Source organism: Camelina sativa, chromosome 5, assembly GCF_030686135.1.
Source record: "Camelina sativa cultivar CO46 ecotype springtype chromosome 5, ASM3068613v1".
Lineage (NCBI taxonomy): Eukaryota > Viridiplantae > Streptophyta > Magnoliopsida > Brassicales > Brassicaceae > Camelina > Camelina sativa.
The window spans coordinates 2,185,071-2,200,106 of NC_141884.1; the positions used below are offsets into that span (position 1 = coordinate 2,185,071).

The 15,036-nt window shown below is 34.7% G+C and overlaps 7 protein-coding genes across 14 annotated transcripts; 5 read left to right on the top strand and 2 right to left on the bottom strand.

The window, feature by feature from the left end:
- Positions 1-29: 29 nt before the first annotated feature.
- On the top strand, positions 30-1,477 carry LOC104784986 (endochitinase CHI). Its single transcript, XM_010510099.3, has 2 exons — positions 30-581; positions 875-1,477. Exons 1-2 carry the CDS (start codon positions 131-133, stop codon positions 1,282-1,284), a joined length of 861 nt encoding a protein of 286 aa, XP_010508401.2. The 5' UTR covers positions 30-130; the 3' UTR covers positions 1,285-1,477.
- Positions 1,478-3,013: 1,536 nt separating this feature from the next.
- Positions 3,014-4,432, top strand: LOC104784987 (endochitinase At2g43590-like). Its single transcript, XM_019245655.2, has 2 exons — positions 3,014-3,543; positions 3,832-4,432. The coding sequence occupies exons 1-2, from the start codon at positions 3,153-3,155 to the stop codon at positions 4,092-4,094; spliced, it is 654 nt and encodes a 217-aa protein (XP_019101200.1). The 5' UTR covers positions 3,014-3,152; the 3' UTR covers positions 4,095-4,432.
- A 1,369-nt stretch (positions 4,433-5,801) lies between these two features.
- Positions 5,802-8,773, bottom strand: LOC104784988 (PR5-like receptor kinase). The gene is made up of 4 exons (XM_010510100.2): positions 8,566-8,773; positions 7,778-8,494; positions 7,216-7,248; positions 5,802-7,121 (listed from the first exon to the last, which is right to left on the bottom strand). Exons 1-4 carry the CDS (start codon positions 8,621-8,623, stop codon positions 5,929-5,931), a joined length of 2,001 nt encoding a protein of 666 aa, XP_010508402.2. The 5' UTR covers positions 8,624-8,773; the 3' UTR covers positions 5,802-5,928.
- A 711-nt stretch (positions 8,774-9,484) lies between these two features.
- LOC104784990 (endochitinase CHI) lies at positions 9,485-11,063 on the top strand. Its single transcript, XM_010510101.3, has 2 exons — positions 9,485-10,159; positions 10,365-11,063. The coding sequence occupies exons 1-2, from the start codon at positions 9,742-9,744 to the stop codon at positions 10,781-10,783; spliced, it is 837 nt and encodes a 278-aa protein (XP_010508403.2). The 5' UTR covers positions 9,485-9,741; the 3' UTR covers positions 10,784-11,063.
- A 351-nt stretch (positions 11,064-11,414) lies between these two features.
- Positions 11,415-12,045, top strand: LOC109133024 (defensin-like protein 22). The gene is made up of 2 exons (XM_019245556.2): positions 11,415-11,538; positions 11,708-12,045. The coding sequence occupies exons 1-2, from the start codon at positions 11,478-11,480 to the stop codon at positions 11,893-11,895; spliced, it is 249 nt and encodes an 82-aa protein (XP_019101101.1). The 5' UTR covers positions 11,415-11,477; the 3' UTR covers positions 11,896-12,045.
- A 174-nt stretch (positions 12,046-12,219) lies between these two features.
- Positions 12,220-14,285, top strand: LOC104784992 (peptidyl-prolyl cis-trans isomerase FKBP16-3, chloroplastic). Of its 8 annotated transcripts, none has more exons than XR_015558158.1 (8): positions 12,220-12,431; positions 12,705-12,985; positions 13,083-13,166; positions 13,252-13,301; positions 13,385-13,477; positions 13,553-13,647; positions 13,751-13,922; positions 14,038-14,285. XR_015558158.1 is itself a non-coding variant. In XM_010510103.3 (7 exons), the coding sequence occupies exons 1-7, from the start codon at positions 12,395-12,397 to the stop codon at positions 13,868-13,870; spliced, it is 696 nt and encodes a 231-aa protein (XP_010508405.2). In that variant the 5' UTR covers positions 12,220-12,394; the 3' UTR covers positions 13,871-13,995. The 8 variants fall into 8 exon arrangements, 2 of the variants coding, with proteins under 2 accessions (XP_010508405.2, XP_087307952.1); XR_015558157.1 differs by having other exon boundaries at positions 13,573-13,647; XR_015558155.1 differs by having other exon boundaries at positions 13,429-13,477.
- Positions 14,162-14,927, bottom strand: LOC104784991 (defensin-like protein 194). Its single transcript, XM_010510102.3, has 2 exons — positions 14,658-14,927; positions 14,162-14,515 (listed from the first exon to the last, which is right to left on the bottom strand). The coding sequence occupies exons 1-2, from the start codon at positions 14,725-14,727 to the stop codon at positions 14,295-14,297; spliced, it is 291 nt and encodes a 96-aa protein (XP_010508404.1). The 5' UTR covers positions 14,728-14,927; the 3' UTR covers positions 14,162-14,294.
- Positions 14,928-15,036: the final 109 nt, after the last annotated feature.

Here is a 15,036-nt window from a genome sequence, read left to right on the forward strand (position 1 = left end):
AGTCTTCTTCATGGATCCAACATTTATCTGAACTCTTCCTCATTTGTTCCAATCAGCTATAAATTAAACGAAGCCAATATAACTCTATCAGCCTCACACACACAAATAAGCAACAAGAGCAAAAATAAATATGGCAAATTACGCCAAATCCACCACAAGAAAAGACACATTTACCCTTTTTCTCCCAAGTCTCCTTGTCTTGATCCTGACGGTTTCCAAACCTGTAAACTCCCAAAACTGTGGCTGTCCCTCTGACTTCTGCTGCAGCCAATGGGGTTACTGCGGTCAGACGGATGATTACTGCGGTTATGGCTGCCGTGAGGGCCCTTGTCAAGGTGGTGGTGACGCTAGCGGCGAAGTAAAGAGTGGCGGAGGCGATGACGCTGTTTCGCTTGAAGGAACGGTGACACCTGAGTTCTTTAACTCTATCATAAACCAAGCAAGCAGTGATTGTGCAGGCAAAGGATTCTACTCTCACGACGCCTTCATCGCCGCAGCTAATTCGTACCAGAGCTTTGGTGCTTCCATCTCCAAACGCGAGATCGCTGCCTTCTTCGCTCACGTCACCCATGAAACTGGATGTACGTAAATCTCTCTACGTTTTGGGCACTTGGTTATTTTGGTTCGGTTATTTAAAAAAAAAATTAAGTTTTAATTCCATTCGATTTTTATGTTGTTAAAAATATAATTCCATAAGCCCTTTTATTTTCTTCTAATCTATAGAGATCATTAGTTAATTGGTTTAAAATACTAAAATCGATCATATTATAAAAAAATGTGGTTCGGTTTTGGTGTTAAATTTTTTTGGTGCATATTATATATGTCACCACTGGGATTTGTTTTTTGTAACTATTTGATTTAAACCTTGTTGCAGTCATGTGCTACATTGAGGAGATCGATGGACCAGCCAATGCTGAGACATACTGCAACAAAGACAGCACAGACTTCCCTTGTGCAGAAGGAAAGGGCTATTATGGCCGTGGTCCTATCCAACTAACTGGGAACGACAACTACGGTGCCTGTGGAAGAGACCTGAATGAGAACTTATTGGCTTCACCAGAGAAAGTGGCTCAAGATCCAGTTCTTGCTTTCAAGACAACTTTCTGGTTTTGGACCACTAATGTTCGCCAGAATTTTAATCAGGGTTTTGGCGCGACGATCAGGGCTGTAAATGGTAGGGAGTGTAGCGGAGGAAATTCTGCCACTGTTGCCAAAAGGATTGAGTATTACCGAGACTATTGTGGCAAGCTTGGGGTTGAACCTGGAGATAACCTCTCTTGTTAATTAAATATTTTCCACTATATCCATCTGAAATAAACAAGTTCGAACTATAAGAATAAGATATCACATCAGAGGAAATATATCATATAATACTAATGTTCTTCTATCGGATGTCACCGAAGGGACATAATACTAATTAATGTTGTATTAAGAATGTAACGAAATGAAATATTATATTTTAACAAAAAAAAAGAAATGAAATATTATATAAATGTATGTTGGTAACCAACACCTGTGTTAATAGTTTGTTACAATGTTCAAAATTACTACATTGTTTTGTAATAAAATAGTTAAATATGTTATTCAAGAAATTAATTAGTTATGATATATTTGCTTTGTTGGTGGACAAATTTGTGGATTTTTATTTATTTTTTCTTAACAAAGAGCTACGATAGCAATAATTAGTTTTTTTGTGATAAATGCGAGAAAATAAATAAATATAGTTTCTTGGTCTTGTTGATGTAATAAAATCATGTATCTAAGCTTGAATTGAAACAATTTCGTTGTTTGCTTTATTCCAGAAAAAATGAATTCGCTACTTTCTGAACTGCACCAAAGATGAACTCTATACATCAAAATTAACATCCTACTATATTAATTGGGAAGTATAAATATGAAACTAACCTTAAAATATGTAAAAAATTAAATTTAATTACCATTATAAAATTTTAATTAAGATTTATTAAGTAAATATAATTAACTAAAATTAAAAAACGCTGACATATCAAAAATAAAAAAAAATTAAAAAGTAAAAAAATCTATTCAAATCAAAACTAATTTGCATTTGAAAAATATAAAAAATAAAAATTAACAGCAAAGATTTTTCAAAAATACAGATAATTATTAGTAAAAAAAAATTATTTTCTCCCTCTATTAAAATTATGGACGAAAATTACTAAATATTTTTTTAATAAATATCAACCAATCAGAATTTTAAAAACTATGATTTTATCCAAGTAAACAATCAAATTATTTTTAATAACTAGATTTCGAAAATTTTATTAAAATTTCAAATTATGATTCTCCTATCATCTTTTTTTTTTTTACAAATTGGTTGGAATTTTCATATAATACTTATGATTAATAAATATGCAGAATTTTTTCTCCATGTATTGTGATTTGAATTTTTTTAAACGAAGATATATTACTCTTTTTTAATGTAAAAGATATATTACTCAATCTATGTAAAAAAATGTTTGTTTTAATTTTCACAATGGTGGGTTGGTAAAACTAAATTTATATAGTTGATAAATTAAAAAAATTATTTGCTCACAGTTATAATATTAAAATTACTACTTCATATTTTACAAAATATTGATGCATATACAACAAACAAACAATATAAAACTATAATATACAGTAAAAATAAAATATTATAATATTCTAAATTAATTAGTATTTAAAAAGATATATATAGATTTATTGAACAATTAAAAATAATTATTATCTCAAACAAAATAATATTTTTAAAAATATATAACAATAATTTTTATTATTATATTATAATTTTTAAAAAATGTTGATTCGCTTAAAGCACGGGATATCATCTAATTTATTATATATTTTTTATCTTTTCGTATGTCATAATATAAAATACAAACGTGAGAAAATTCAATTACTAGACCATATGAAAACAAAAGTGAGAAAAAGTGACATATTTGTGTTGTTTGAAAAACGAAAAATAAATAAATTATTAGACCATATAAAAGTCTTCGAGCAACAATTCATAGTCAAAGCCGTGTGTTATATAATCAAAATATACATAATATATTAAAATAAAACAGTTTAATCAGATTGACAAATTACCAAACATCTCCAATTTACCTCTTTGTAATCTTCGTTCTCATTCAAAAACATTAACACACAAAAACATGGCTCTTGTAAAAGTCTCTTCAATTTTTCTCGTCTACCTATTCGGTTTCTACTCCCAAACTGCTGCCCAGTCGCCCCAGATTCTGTATTGCGGCTGCTCTCCGATCCTCTGCTGTAGTCAGTTGGGTTATTGCGGTATTACCGACAACTACTGTGGTTCCGGTTGCAGATCAGGTCCTTGCAGAAGAAGTAGAGATCCGGTTGACAAGATTGTAACACAACAGTTCTTTGACAATATTATTAGCAAAGCAAGTAATGGCTGCGACGGTAAAAGATTCTACACCCGTGAGTCTTTCCTTGAAGCCGCTAATGCTACCTTTGACTTCACTAGCTCTGTTACCAGCCTCGAGATCGCTGCCATGTTTGCTCATTTCACCTACGTGACCGAACGTACGTAAGAACTAATCCTTTTCATAGGTCCTCTTTATCTTTTTTTTTTTGATATACAAAAAAAAAAAAAACAAATCTCTAGAGTTTACCCGGTCTGAAAGTGGCTCCATATCTATTAAGTAGATTGTGAACTAATAAGTTATTGAACTAACTAAAGATTTAGACTCCGATTATTTTATTAGAAGCAATTAAACTAAAAATATTTGTTTTTTGCTTTTAAATCAAACAACTGGTACTACTTTATATAGCTTCATATATATAGCTTCATATATATGTCTCTACGTTTAGATTTCTGCCACATAGAGGCCGTAAACGGGACGTCAGGTGACTCTTGTGACGATAACAACAAGCAATACCCATGTGCACCGGGCAAGAGTTACCATGGTCGTGGCCCGATCCAACTATCATGGAACTACAACTACGGTCCTTGTGGTCAGGGACTCGGTCTCGACCTTCTACGCCAGCCTGAGCTAGTTGGTAGCAACGCAACTGTGGCTTTCAAAACTGGATTGTGGTTTTGGATGAATCACGCAAGGCCGGTACTGAGCTAAGGTTTTGGAGCCACCATTATAGCCATCAGTGGTGATGACTGTAACGGTGGGAATTCAGGTGCGGTCGATGCAAGGATTGAGCAGTATAGAGACTATTGTAAACAGCTTGGTGTGGACCCTGGTGTTAACCTTAGGTGCTAAAATGCTCTTCAAACGCGCAGTTGACGTGGTACGTAAGTGTTAAAATTTAATGAAAAGTGCGAAAATAAAGATTGTAATTTATCTCTTTGCATGTAGTCTTCGGTGTAAAGATTGTAATTTATCGCTTAAGAAAATTTGATGTTGTAGTAATCATGTTATAAATAATGGCATTAACGTTATTGGTTTAGAAGTACAAAGAACTCACAATTAAGGTATTCCTAATTATCTTTTAATTTAGCAGAGGTTTTAGTTGAACGCACAGTAATTTATAAATTTAATTATTTTATAACTACTGCTACATGCCTACAGGCTACAGATACTAAAGAGGAATGAATTCTAAATAAACCAACTTTTGAATTCTAAATAAGTTTATCTATAAAAAAGATAGCAATACATCTTAAAAATTTTAGTGATTGGTTTAGGATTTAGAAAGAATTTTAGTGATTTTGTGTTTTTAAAAATCTTGCTGACTTTTAAAATCATAGAAAATTAGAAAGTAAAAATGAAGGATTCTATAAGAGATTGTTAAGAAGTTATTTTAAATCTTGCTGATTTGTGTTTCCTAATCTTGTAAAATCTTTCATAAAATTTTTCAAAATCTTTCTATTTCATGAAAGAGTTTTCATGACATTTGTTATGAAGGAAATGATATAAAATCCTAAACCAATAACACAAAATTTGAATTCATTAACAATCCAAGATTCTTTTGTTTTAATTGAATAACATAAAACTTTCCATGACTTTATAAGACTCTTAATCCAATAACACTAGATTTATCAAGATTTTAGATAACTTTTTATAAATCCACAACCAATAACACCAAATTTTTAAAGAGTTTTAAAAAGTCTTGATTGAATAACAACATATTTTACATAACTTTTAAAGTCATTAAAATTCTTTCTAAATCCTAAACCAATAACCCCTCAAATTCCACAAAAAGTAGAGTTTCTAAAAATAGAGTTGCAAGAATAATCTTAAATATATAATAAGAAAGAGTTTCAAAACATCTAGGAAGGGTTTGTGGTATATCTAAAAATACATATCAAGACCCCTATAAGATTTTTTTAGGAACTTTTCCCAAACTTACAGTTTTAGTATTTTAGTAACAGTTTTTATAAATCAAATAAAAACAAAACCAAACATTTTTGTATCTTTCGGACTTGCATGAAAAGTGAAAACGAATGTCAAAATATCTTACAAATTAACGGACTGTTTGTTAAATGTATATGTTTATGTTTTGCATTTACTATATTGTTGAATTTTATATGGTTGAATAGGACACGTGGTATTGACTTTGACCAGACATAAAATAACCACAATGACTTTTCTTCACAGACACATCATGGACAATTATATTAAACCGCATGGAGTTTTGATAGTGTTATATTCTATATATGTGTAACATTTATATTTTCGACACCGGACATCGGGACATATCCAAGAAACTTGCCTATTCAACAGTTTTCATCGCCTGTTGGCTTAGATTACAAGGACTTCCTAATAATTGTCTATGATTTTGATCAACGTTTTTGGATGTTGGAATCCAAAACATCGACTCTTGTTATATGCATTGAATATTAATTTTTGGATTTTTATTCATTTCCACATAAAGAAATATGAAGATGAATTTCAACAAAATTCAATATTGGAATTAGTTAACAAAAGGGTAAGAAGATCCCAAGATCTTAGAAGATTACTCGTGTTCTGCTGGCCTTGTTTTAGGAAGATCTTGATTCTCTTCTGCAATATCTTGAACACCTTCTTCGAAATAGTACTGTAGTGTTGTATCTTGACTTAGTTCTGAGAAGTTTGAAGTCTCTTGACTCTCATGAGCAGTTTTTGCAACTGTTGTTGCGGATGAAAATAAAAGAGGCTTAGGTGGAATCTCAAGAGCTTCTAGACTTCCCTCTAACATTTCAACGACTTTGTCCATTGGTGGACGATCAAGTGGATTGGTCTGAATACACCACAAACCAACCAATACCATTTTCTTTACTATCTTCTTATCTTCTTCTTTTATTATCTCATCTGCGAAAACACTCATGATTTCTCCATTCTCATCAAGATCTTTGTAAAGCCAATCTGGAAAATACATTGAACTGTTGTTGGATCCAGCGTTTTGATTGTTTTCTCGTGCTCCAATCATCTCAAGAACCACCATTCCATAACTATATACATCTGATTTATGAGAAACTCCTCCAAAGTTCTTGGAAAACACTTCTGGAGCAATGTACCCTGCTGTGCCTCTTGCGTCCAGCATTGACATGATGCTTTCATTATTTTTTCCTAGCTTAGCAAGACCGAAATCCGAAATCTTGGGGCGAAACTCTCCATCCATGAGAATGTTTTGCGGTTTTATATCAAAATGTACAATCCTCGATACACAACGGTTATGCAAGTATTCTAGGCCACGAGACACACCTACCGCAATGTTGTACAACGTTTCCCATTCCATCTTCTCCGACATCTTCTCGGATATGAACTTGTCGAGAGATCCGTTTGGCATGAACTCATATATTATAGCTTTCTTGTTCCCTTCATAGCAGAATCCAAGCAGAGGAACAATATTAACATGAGATGTCCTACTCATGCTAGCTACTTCATTGATGAACTCTTCCCCATTCCCCTTTGTTTCATTCAAGATCTTCACTGCAATTTCTCGGCTGCCATCGGGTAACTTCCCTTTATATACAGTCCCAAATCCACCTTTCCCAAGAATATTCGCAAATGATTTTGTCATCTTCTTGACTTGGGAATAGCTAAATTGTTTTAACATTACAAATGCTTCCATGTTCTTCCTATTCTGATCACTCTTTCTCATATTACTTGCTCTCACCTTTACCACAATAGCAATAATGATGATCATAGCCAAACCTGATGAAAATCCTACAAGAGAACAAGCCACAATAGTTAGGTGTTATATAAATGACAAATTAATGAGTAAGACAGTTGTGAGTAATGTCACACGGTTGAAGTGTACCAACTATGAGTTTTAACTTCCAAGGAGATATTCCTGCAAATGTATCAAACAAAGATTTAGATTAATTGAAAAGTAAAATTATGTATATTGCCGTAGGTCGAAAAGAAAAAAAAAGAAAAAACAGAATAAAGTAACGTTTTGTTCCTGCTCGAGTTTTCTTAAAAGATTCCCTTTTTGTATGAGGCCTTTAGCTGGTGTTGTTGCTTCTCCAACAGGTAACTTAATTCTTAATTACATATCCTCAATAGAAGTAGCAAACTCATTTGCTTTAGTTTTGCCAACATATTAATTAATCCATTATAGAATTCACATAGTGACTATATGGGTCCAAAAAACAGGTCTGGTGTATAGACAGATGTAACTGATCGACGGTATAAAATACAAACTTAAATTACTAAGATATATGTCCTATGGTGCATTGAAGCATCATGACTTAAAATATTTTTATAACGAGAGGTCGGATGTCTAGTGGTCTGATGTTTGGCCGCCTACCCACTAACGTAAATAATGAGAGAATGAATATAAATTCTTTAAAATTAGAGGCGAGTGGGCGGGAACTAACCTGATTTTGTTGTGCTAGACGGGCAAAACGTGATGACAAAGTTGGAGGAGCCTGGACATGTGAAGTACTTATTGTCGTAGGCGTAGCTATAAGCGTCTGGGCACGCGTGGTTGAAAGTCTTCGAGTAGATAGTCCGGTTGCAGTTTTCCGGTGCTTTGACATCTTTATCGTCGACGTAGAGTCCGACACAACAAAGCTCCGGCAACTGATTTTGCTGACATGAGGTCCTACACGCATATGGATTGTTTGATTCATTGTTCATCCTCAGCTCAGACGGACACGTCTCGTTCACGTCAACAACGCATTTAATGCGTTCACACTTTTTATTCTCAGGGGTTACACGCAAAGGAAGGTTGTAACCATAGATGACGCTGACGTCGTAATAGTTATCACCATCGTCAGGAGTCGCGGCGAGGTTAAACTCGGCCAAAGTTGCCGAAGTTGCTGAATTATACGTTTCAACGACGGTCTTGTTGCACTCGATCTCCCCGGTGCCACAGTCTCCGGTGACACATGAGAAGCTCCCTGATGAGTTCGTCGAGCAGAGCGTTCTACCCCAGATTTGACCTACCCATGACGACGTCGCTTTGATGGTACGCGTCTGTCCCTTCTCCAGACGGAAACCATTTGTTTCGAGCGATCCCTTGTAAGAGTAGGATGCAGGCCATATAGTGGAATCGCATTTGTTCTCTATCGTAAAGTTCCTCGACGACATCACTATATACATATAAGAAAAGTGTTAACAAATAGAGATGAAATAAGACATGAGTTCAGGTATGGAAACGTACCGGCCGAGAGCAAGAAATGTGAACCAAGGAGGAAAAGCAAAGCAAATCTCCCTGCCATGGACTTAATTAAGGTTTAAAAAATAAACTTTATTTAGTGTTAACAATTTTAACTACCGTTTCTCTTTTGTTAGTAACTTTCACGAATATAACTATCTTGTAAGAAAGAAGTGAAAGGAAAATTCTCGTCTTATTTTCATCATTGTTAGATGGTGGGTACTTGTCTCAATCAAAGATATCAATTAAGCTGTCTGCTCTGACTGAATTCAAACATATGCAAGTCTCAGTGCCGGTGGGGGAAGCAAGGCAGGAATGGGGGACGTAAATAAAAATAGATAGTATTAATAAAAGATTTATACAGTAACCTTTCACAAGTAGTTCTAGACTTCTAGTGTACAAAGTCTTTGAAAATAATTTTAAATGGTTGGAACAAAAGAAGAAAGTCTTACTATTAAAAGAGAAGATCAACATCATAGACTAGTCTTAATGCATTAAATCCTTTATGTATGATGTATCCAGTGTCATGGGATTATTATTTTTGCAAGACTTATTCAACAAAAAATATTTGCCAGCAATTTATGACTTTTTCTGTTATTCACAAAATTTTCACACGTCTTTTGTCCAAAAACAAACAAAATTTCACGTCTATGGTCAAATCTTAATTTGTGTTATCACACAACATGGGATTAGTAAAACCAATTGACAACAACCTTCTACCGATTCAAATTGTCATCTAATATTGCAAAACCATACTTTTTTTTTTTTTAAACTAGGCAAATATTTTTAATCAAAATCAGTTTCAAGCGTTTTTAGACACACGAAAACCAATTTACATATACTTTTGTCACCTATGTCATGCTATCTCTCGTAACTTTACTTAAAGAGTTTAGACTAAATGTGTACATCACAGTTCTACGTACAATAAGAAAAGTATTTTTTGATTTAACGACGAATTACAAGATAAATTTAAAAGTAAATTTCGATGTTAGTATGGAAATTCCCAACGTAAGTATACGTGGCGTTAGCGTTGACGTTGACGTAGAAATTACAAGATACTTGTTTCGTACCACAAAAACGTATGCTTCACGGATCCATCATCGTCTACAGTTTTTCATCTATAAAACACGAAGCTAATGTACATCTCTCTCTGCCTCACTCACAGACACACAGAGAACAACAATGGCCAATCACGCTAAAACCACATCACGAAATGGCCGATTTGCCCTTTTTCTCACAACTCTCTTTTTCCTGATCCTAACCGTTTCCAAACCGGTCACGGCTCAGAACTGTGGCTGCGCGTCTGGCTTATGTTGCAGCCAATATGGTTACTGTGGCACGACCGACGAATTCTGCGGCGATGGCTGCCAGGCAGGACCTTGTCGGAGCGGTGGTGGAGATCCTGCTGTTTCACTTGAAGGAACGGTGACGCCTGAGTTCTTCAACTCTATAACAAACCCAAGAGGTGATTGTGCAGGTAAAGGATTCTACAGCCGCGACACCTTCATCGCAGCAGCTAATTCGTATCCTAGCTTCGGTGCTTCCATCTCCAAACGTGAAATCGCTGCGTTCTTCGCTCACGTCGCCCAAGAAACAGCGTGTAAGTAATTTGCTCAAATAATTTTGAATTAATAAAGATAGTTACGTTACAATATAATTAAGGTTTTATTAGTTTTGTTACGACTTTGTTGGTTAAATTTGACAATATTCAATTTCAGCATATTAAATAATAATACCAGTAATTAGTATATGTCCATCACTATAAATTCGTTTTTCTGACCATTTGATTATATCTTGTTATATAGCCTTGTGCTACATTGAGGAAATCGATGGACCAGCCAAGGCCGCAAAAGGAGAATACTGCGACTTAGAGAAACAAGAGTTCCCATGTGCACCAGGAAAGGGTTACTATGGTCGTGGTGCGATCCAGCTCTCTTGGAACTACAACTACGGTGCCTGTGGAAGAGACTTGCAAGAGAACATATTGGCTTCACCAGAGAAAGTGGCTCAAGATCCAGTTCTTGCCTTCAAGACCGCTTTCTGGTTCTGGACTACTAATGTTCGCACGAGTTTTAAATCGGGCTTTGGCGCGACTATCAGGGCTGTGAATAGTAGGGAATGTGCCGGAGGAGATTCTACAGAGAAAGCCGCCAATAGGGTTAAGTATTTCCAAGACTATTGTGCTAAGCTTGGAGTCCAACCTGGAGATAACCTCACTTGTTAGAGTTGTCTTTCTCTATCCATCGGAAATAGCCAATGTTGGCGATATAAGAATAAGAGATCACATGCATATATAAGAAAAAGTATCATAATAGTACACTAGCTAATAATGTTGTAATAATATCGATAAACGATTTCCGTTTATGTATAAGCACGACGGATCTAGAACAAAGGTTGACACAATGTAATTAAGCTTTCAAAGCCAACACACGTACAATTGGCTTTGAAACAGAATCTTGTATCAGAAACAGAATTATTTACGCCAAACGTCTTTTTCTCTTTAACATCTTGCCCTAAAATTAGTTTCTTAATTAAACATTTTGTTTCCGTGGTTTTGCTCTTGCGTTTGTCCTTTAACCTATATTTGGATTAGGGGCACTAGTATTTCTGAAAAAAAAAAAATTACAAAAAGTTGTGCATTTTGGTTAAATCGTTTATTTGAATGTAATTCTGTAACTGCAAATTGAATATCGAGATTTTATTGTTTATATGCATATGGTGTACCGCGGGTTAAAATCTAGTAACGTTGATTATCTTATTTAAATCATAACGTAAAATTTTCATTTATGCATGGAATCATAAACAAGGCGAAATCAAATATAAATAGATCGAGAACATAGCCATTTCACGAAAACATTGAGAAAAACAAACTTAAGTTCACTATTATACAACGAGAAAGAAGATCAAGATTCAAGAAGATGGCCACAACCATGAAATTCGTGTCTTTCGCTTTGCTACTTGTTCTCCTTTTCTCCATTGGTTAGTTTTTGGCTAAACTTTTAAGATTTTTCATGACAACTCTTTGGTAATGTTTTCAAGTTTTTGATCAAGGTCGAGCGTGAATTAACGTATACTTAGCAAATGTATATATACTTAGGTATTACTTATACGCTTATATGATCTGATCTAGATAGCTTTTAATTTATAGATGTTGAAGGGTCGATTTCTACGGAAAGTGGTTCGTTGTGCTGCAATTCACATCCAAAATTCGGAGCATGCAAGACATCTCAAGATAATGACAGATGCAACACTTGGTGTCTTAATGGTTGCGATAATGGCAAAGGTGGTTATTGCAAACCTCTTCCTCATGGAGGACAATGCCATTGTTTCTGTTAAGGATCCCTCTAAGTTAATCTTTCCATCTATTTGCATGCAATCACCATTTCATTTTTTTTTCTAATAAATGTAGTTAATATATATGTTTGGTTACGTCAACATATATAATTGGAACTATATAATCTTATCCTAGTTTGGATATTTCTTTAATCATATATGCGTTTCTAATTCAACCGCCCGAAGAAGTTTAGACGAAAGCGTTTTGCATGATGTAGGAAAAAACAAACTACTTGCCACTTCAACTTTTAGATGACCAACTCCTTGATGTTTTATGTTTCTATATCTCTATCGAACTTAAAGAAAGGAAAAAAAAAAAATGGAAAAGACCCACTCCTTGACGTTTTATCGAAATTAAAAAGGAAAAAAAAATGGAAAAGACAAGTCAGCAAGAACCGTAGGCACAAACCAAAAACCAGAGATTTCGTTATCCACTAATAAGCTTCCTCTGTCCAAATTGCCAAATCGTAAAAATTTCTCGAGCTTAAAACTGAAAATTAAAATGGCAGCTTCTTCTCCGTCTCTCCTGCTACCTCTAGGTAAGACCCTCCTAAGCTTCTGATCAATCTTGATTGATTTCTTCCACAAAGTTTAGATTTTTCCTATGTTCTTATCCACTTTGGATTCTGGGTTTTAAAATCTCAGAGAAGATAAAAATCTCACCTTTGTTGAATCCCTTAATCAGGGCGGTTTAGTTCAGATTAAACCGGCTTCATTCATTCGTGTCTTTGCAATTAGAATTGTACAATTCTTTTACTCGCATGTTCTAATTGGGTTCTTGAGAATCTGACATTCTTAGTTATGTAATCTAGTTTCAGCATCTAGAGATGGTCTCTCTGTAAAGAAGAATCCAAATACATCGAGATATATAGTAGCTACAAGAGTCAAGTATGAGCTTCGAATCATCTCTTCAGAAACAAGAGAGCATAGCTGTAGATTCAATAGTCTATCTACTCATAGAGATGCAATGCTGTTAGTACTCGGTGTGTCAGGAGGATTATCAATGAGCTCACTTGCGGCTTATGCAGCTGGTTTGCCTCCTGAAGATAAACCAAGACTCTGTGAAGCTGAATGTGAGAAAGAGCTTGAAAATGTATGGTGAGATCACACAAAAACACCTTTTTGGGCCTTTCTGTAGAAACCTTTTTTGACACTGATGAGGGTTTCTGTTCTGTTTTATACGAGTGAAGGTTCCAATGGTAACCACAGAATCAGGATTGCAGTATAAAGATATCAAAGTCGGTAGAGGCCCGACTCCTCCGGTTGGTTTTCAGGTAAAAGGAATGATTCAAAACCATTGTAAAAACTGTTGTGATCAGATAGTTAGATTTGTAAAACGTTTCAAAATGTTGTTTGTAGGTTGCTGCTAATTATGTGGCTATGGTTCCATCAGGGCAAATTTTTGACAGGTGATCTTTCTCAATCCATTCAAAAAAACAGAACATTTTGATCTTCTTTAATGGATTGGTTTTTGATCTTGGAATCATATTAGCTGAATGTATCTACTGCCAAATGGTCACATTCACTCAACTGCAGTTCCCTGGAGAAAGGTCTACCGTATCTCTTTCGAGTTGGGTCTGGTCAGGTAATTTTTGGATCTACATTAGCTTAAGTTCATAGAGATCAGAATAAAGGATTTAGCTTTTAGCTACAAAGGTAGTTTCCGATACTTTTGAACAGGTGATCAAGGGACTTGATGAAGGAATCTTGAGCATGAAAGCTGGAGGCAAACGCAGACTCTACATTCCTGGGCCTGTAAGCAATACTCATCAAGACTATAACATAATAATCAATTAATGTAACAGAGCTTCTAACTTTTCTGCATATTTTCATCCTGTAAAATGTTTCATTATAAAAGTTGGCCTTTCCAAAGGGTCTAACCTCAGCTCCAGGGAGGCCGAGAGTTGCACCAAACAGTCCAGTGGTATTTGATGTGAGCTTAGAGTACATACCAGGCCTTGAGTCAGACGAAGAATGAAACTCTTTTTTTTTAAGTGCAAAGTTCAATACACAGTTACAAGATTTTCTATGTATGATATTATCTTATTGTACTTCTTTCCATTGATGAATATTACATTAATTATAGAAACTTCAGTTTCTTCAGTTCATCACCCGAACTTATGTTGCTATTTATTTACTGTACAGGATGCATGATTACGATAAAACTTGTGCGAAATCTTCTTGACACAGCTTGATCTAGCTTGTGCGAGATTGATCTTAAGGAGAATAATAGGAGATGGACATCCACTTATCATCATTTAGACATTAATTTGTAATAATAACACAAGCAAACGTGAAACGTCTAGCGTTTCTTATTTTTATTTTAGTTATTCATTTGTTACATTACTTCTTGAACCACACTTACCTTTGATTATTACACAAACCATTACACATTTCAAGATTCAAACATTGCTTAGAAACTGATTGTGAGGTTTGTCGCTGCAGAAGTCGCAGAAGCATTTAAGATTATCATAATTGCATTTCCCACCTTTAGCGCCCTTCTCCAATTGGCATTTATGATAACACAATGACGGATAAATATAAGCCAGACAATAGCCTGGAGGCGCACCGATGTATTCTTTCAGGCACTCGTCATCATCTCGCGCTTGTATCTCAGATATTTCTGCTCATATATAAATTTAAGCAAATAAAAGCCACATATATAATATAGAAACTTTCTGTGATCACCAAGAGAAATACTCTATGGATCGTATGAATCACAAATTTTAACATGTATGTGAGAAATACGGAGTTAGTTAATTTACCAGAGATGACCAAAAAGAGGATGACAAATATGGCCAAGGTAGAAACTGATGACTTCGTTGCCATGCTCATCTTCTTCTCTCTCTTTCACTTTGGAGCGATAATGTATATATGTGTAAATGCAGGGCTCAACCCTTGTTGCTGTGGTGTTATTTATCTTTCTCGTTGAGGCATAACATCTATCACGAGGATTATTGTCGTTATCCGTCATAACTAAATATCTACTAGGCCGGACCACAATGTCCACAACCTCTAGGGTTGTATATATAAAAAAAAAATCTTGTAGCCAATATCTTTTATAGTAGATAACCAATATACATGTTATTTATTTCAATACAAAATATAAAAAGATAATGTTTTTCTACAATCCCGGCCGTATAA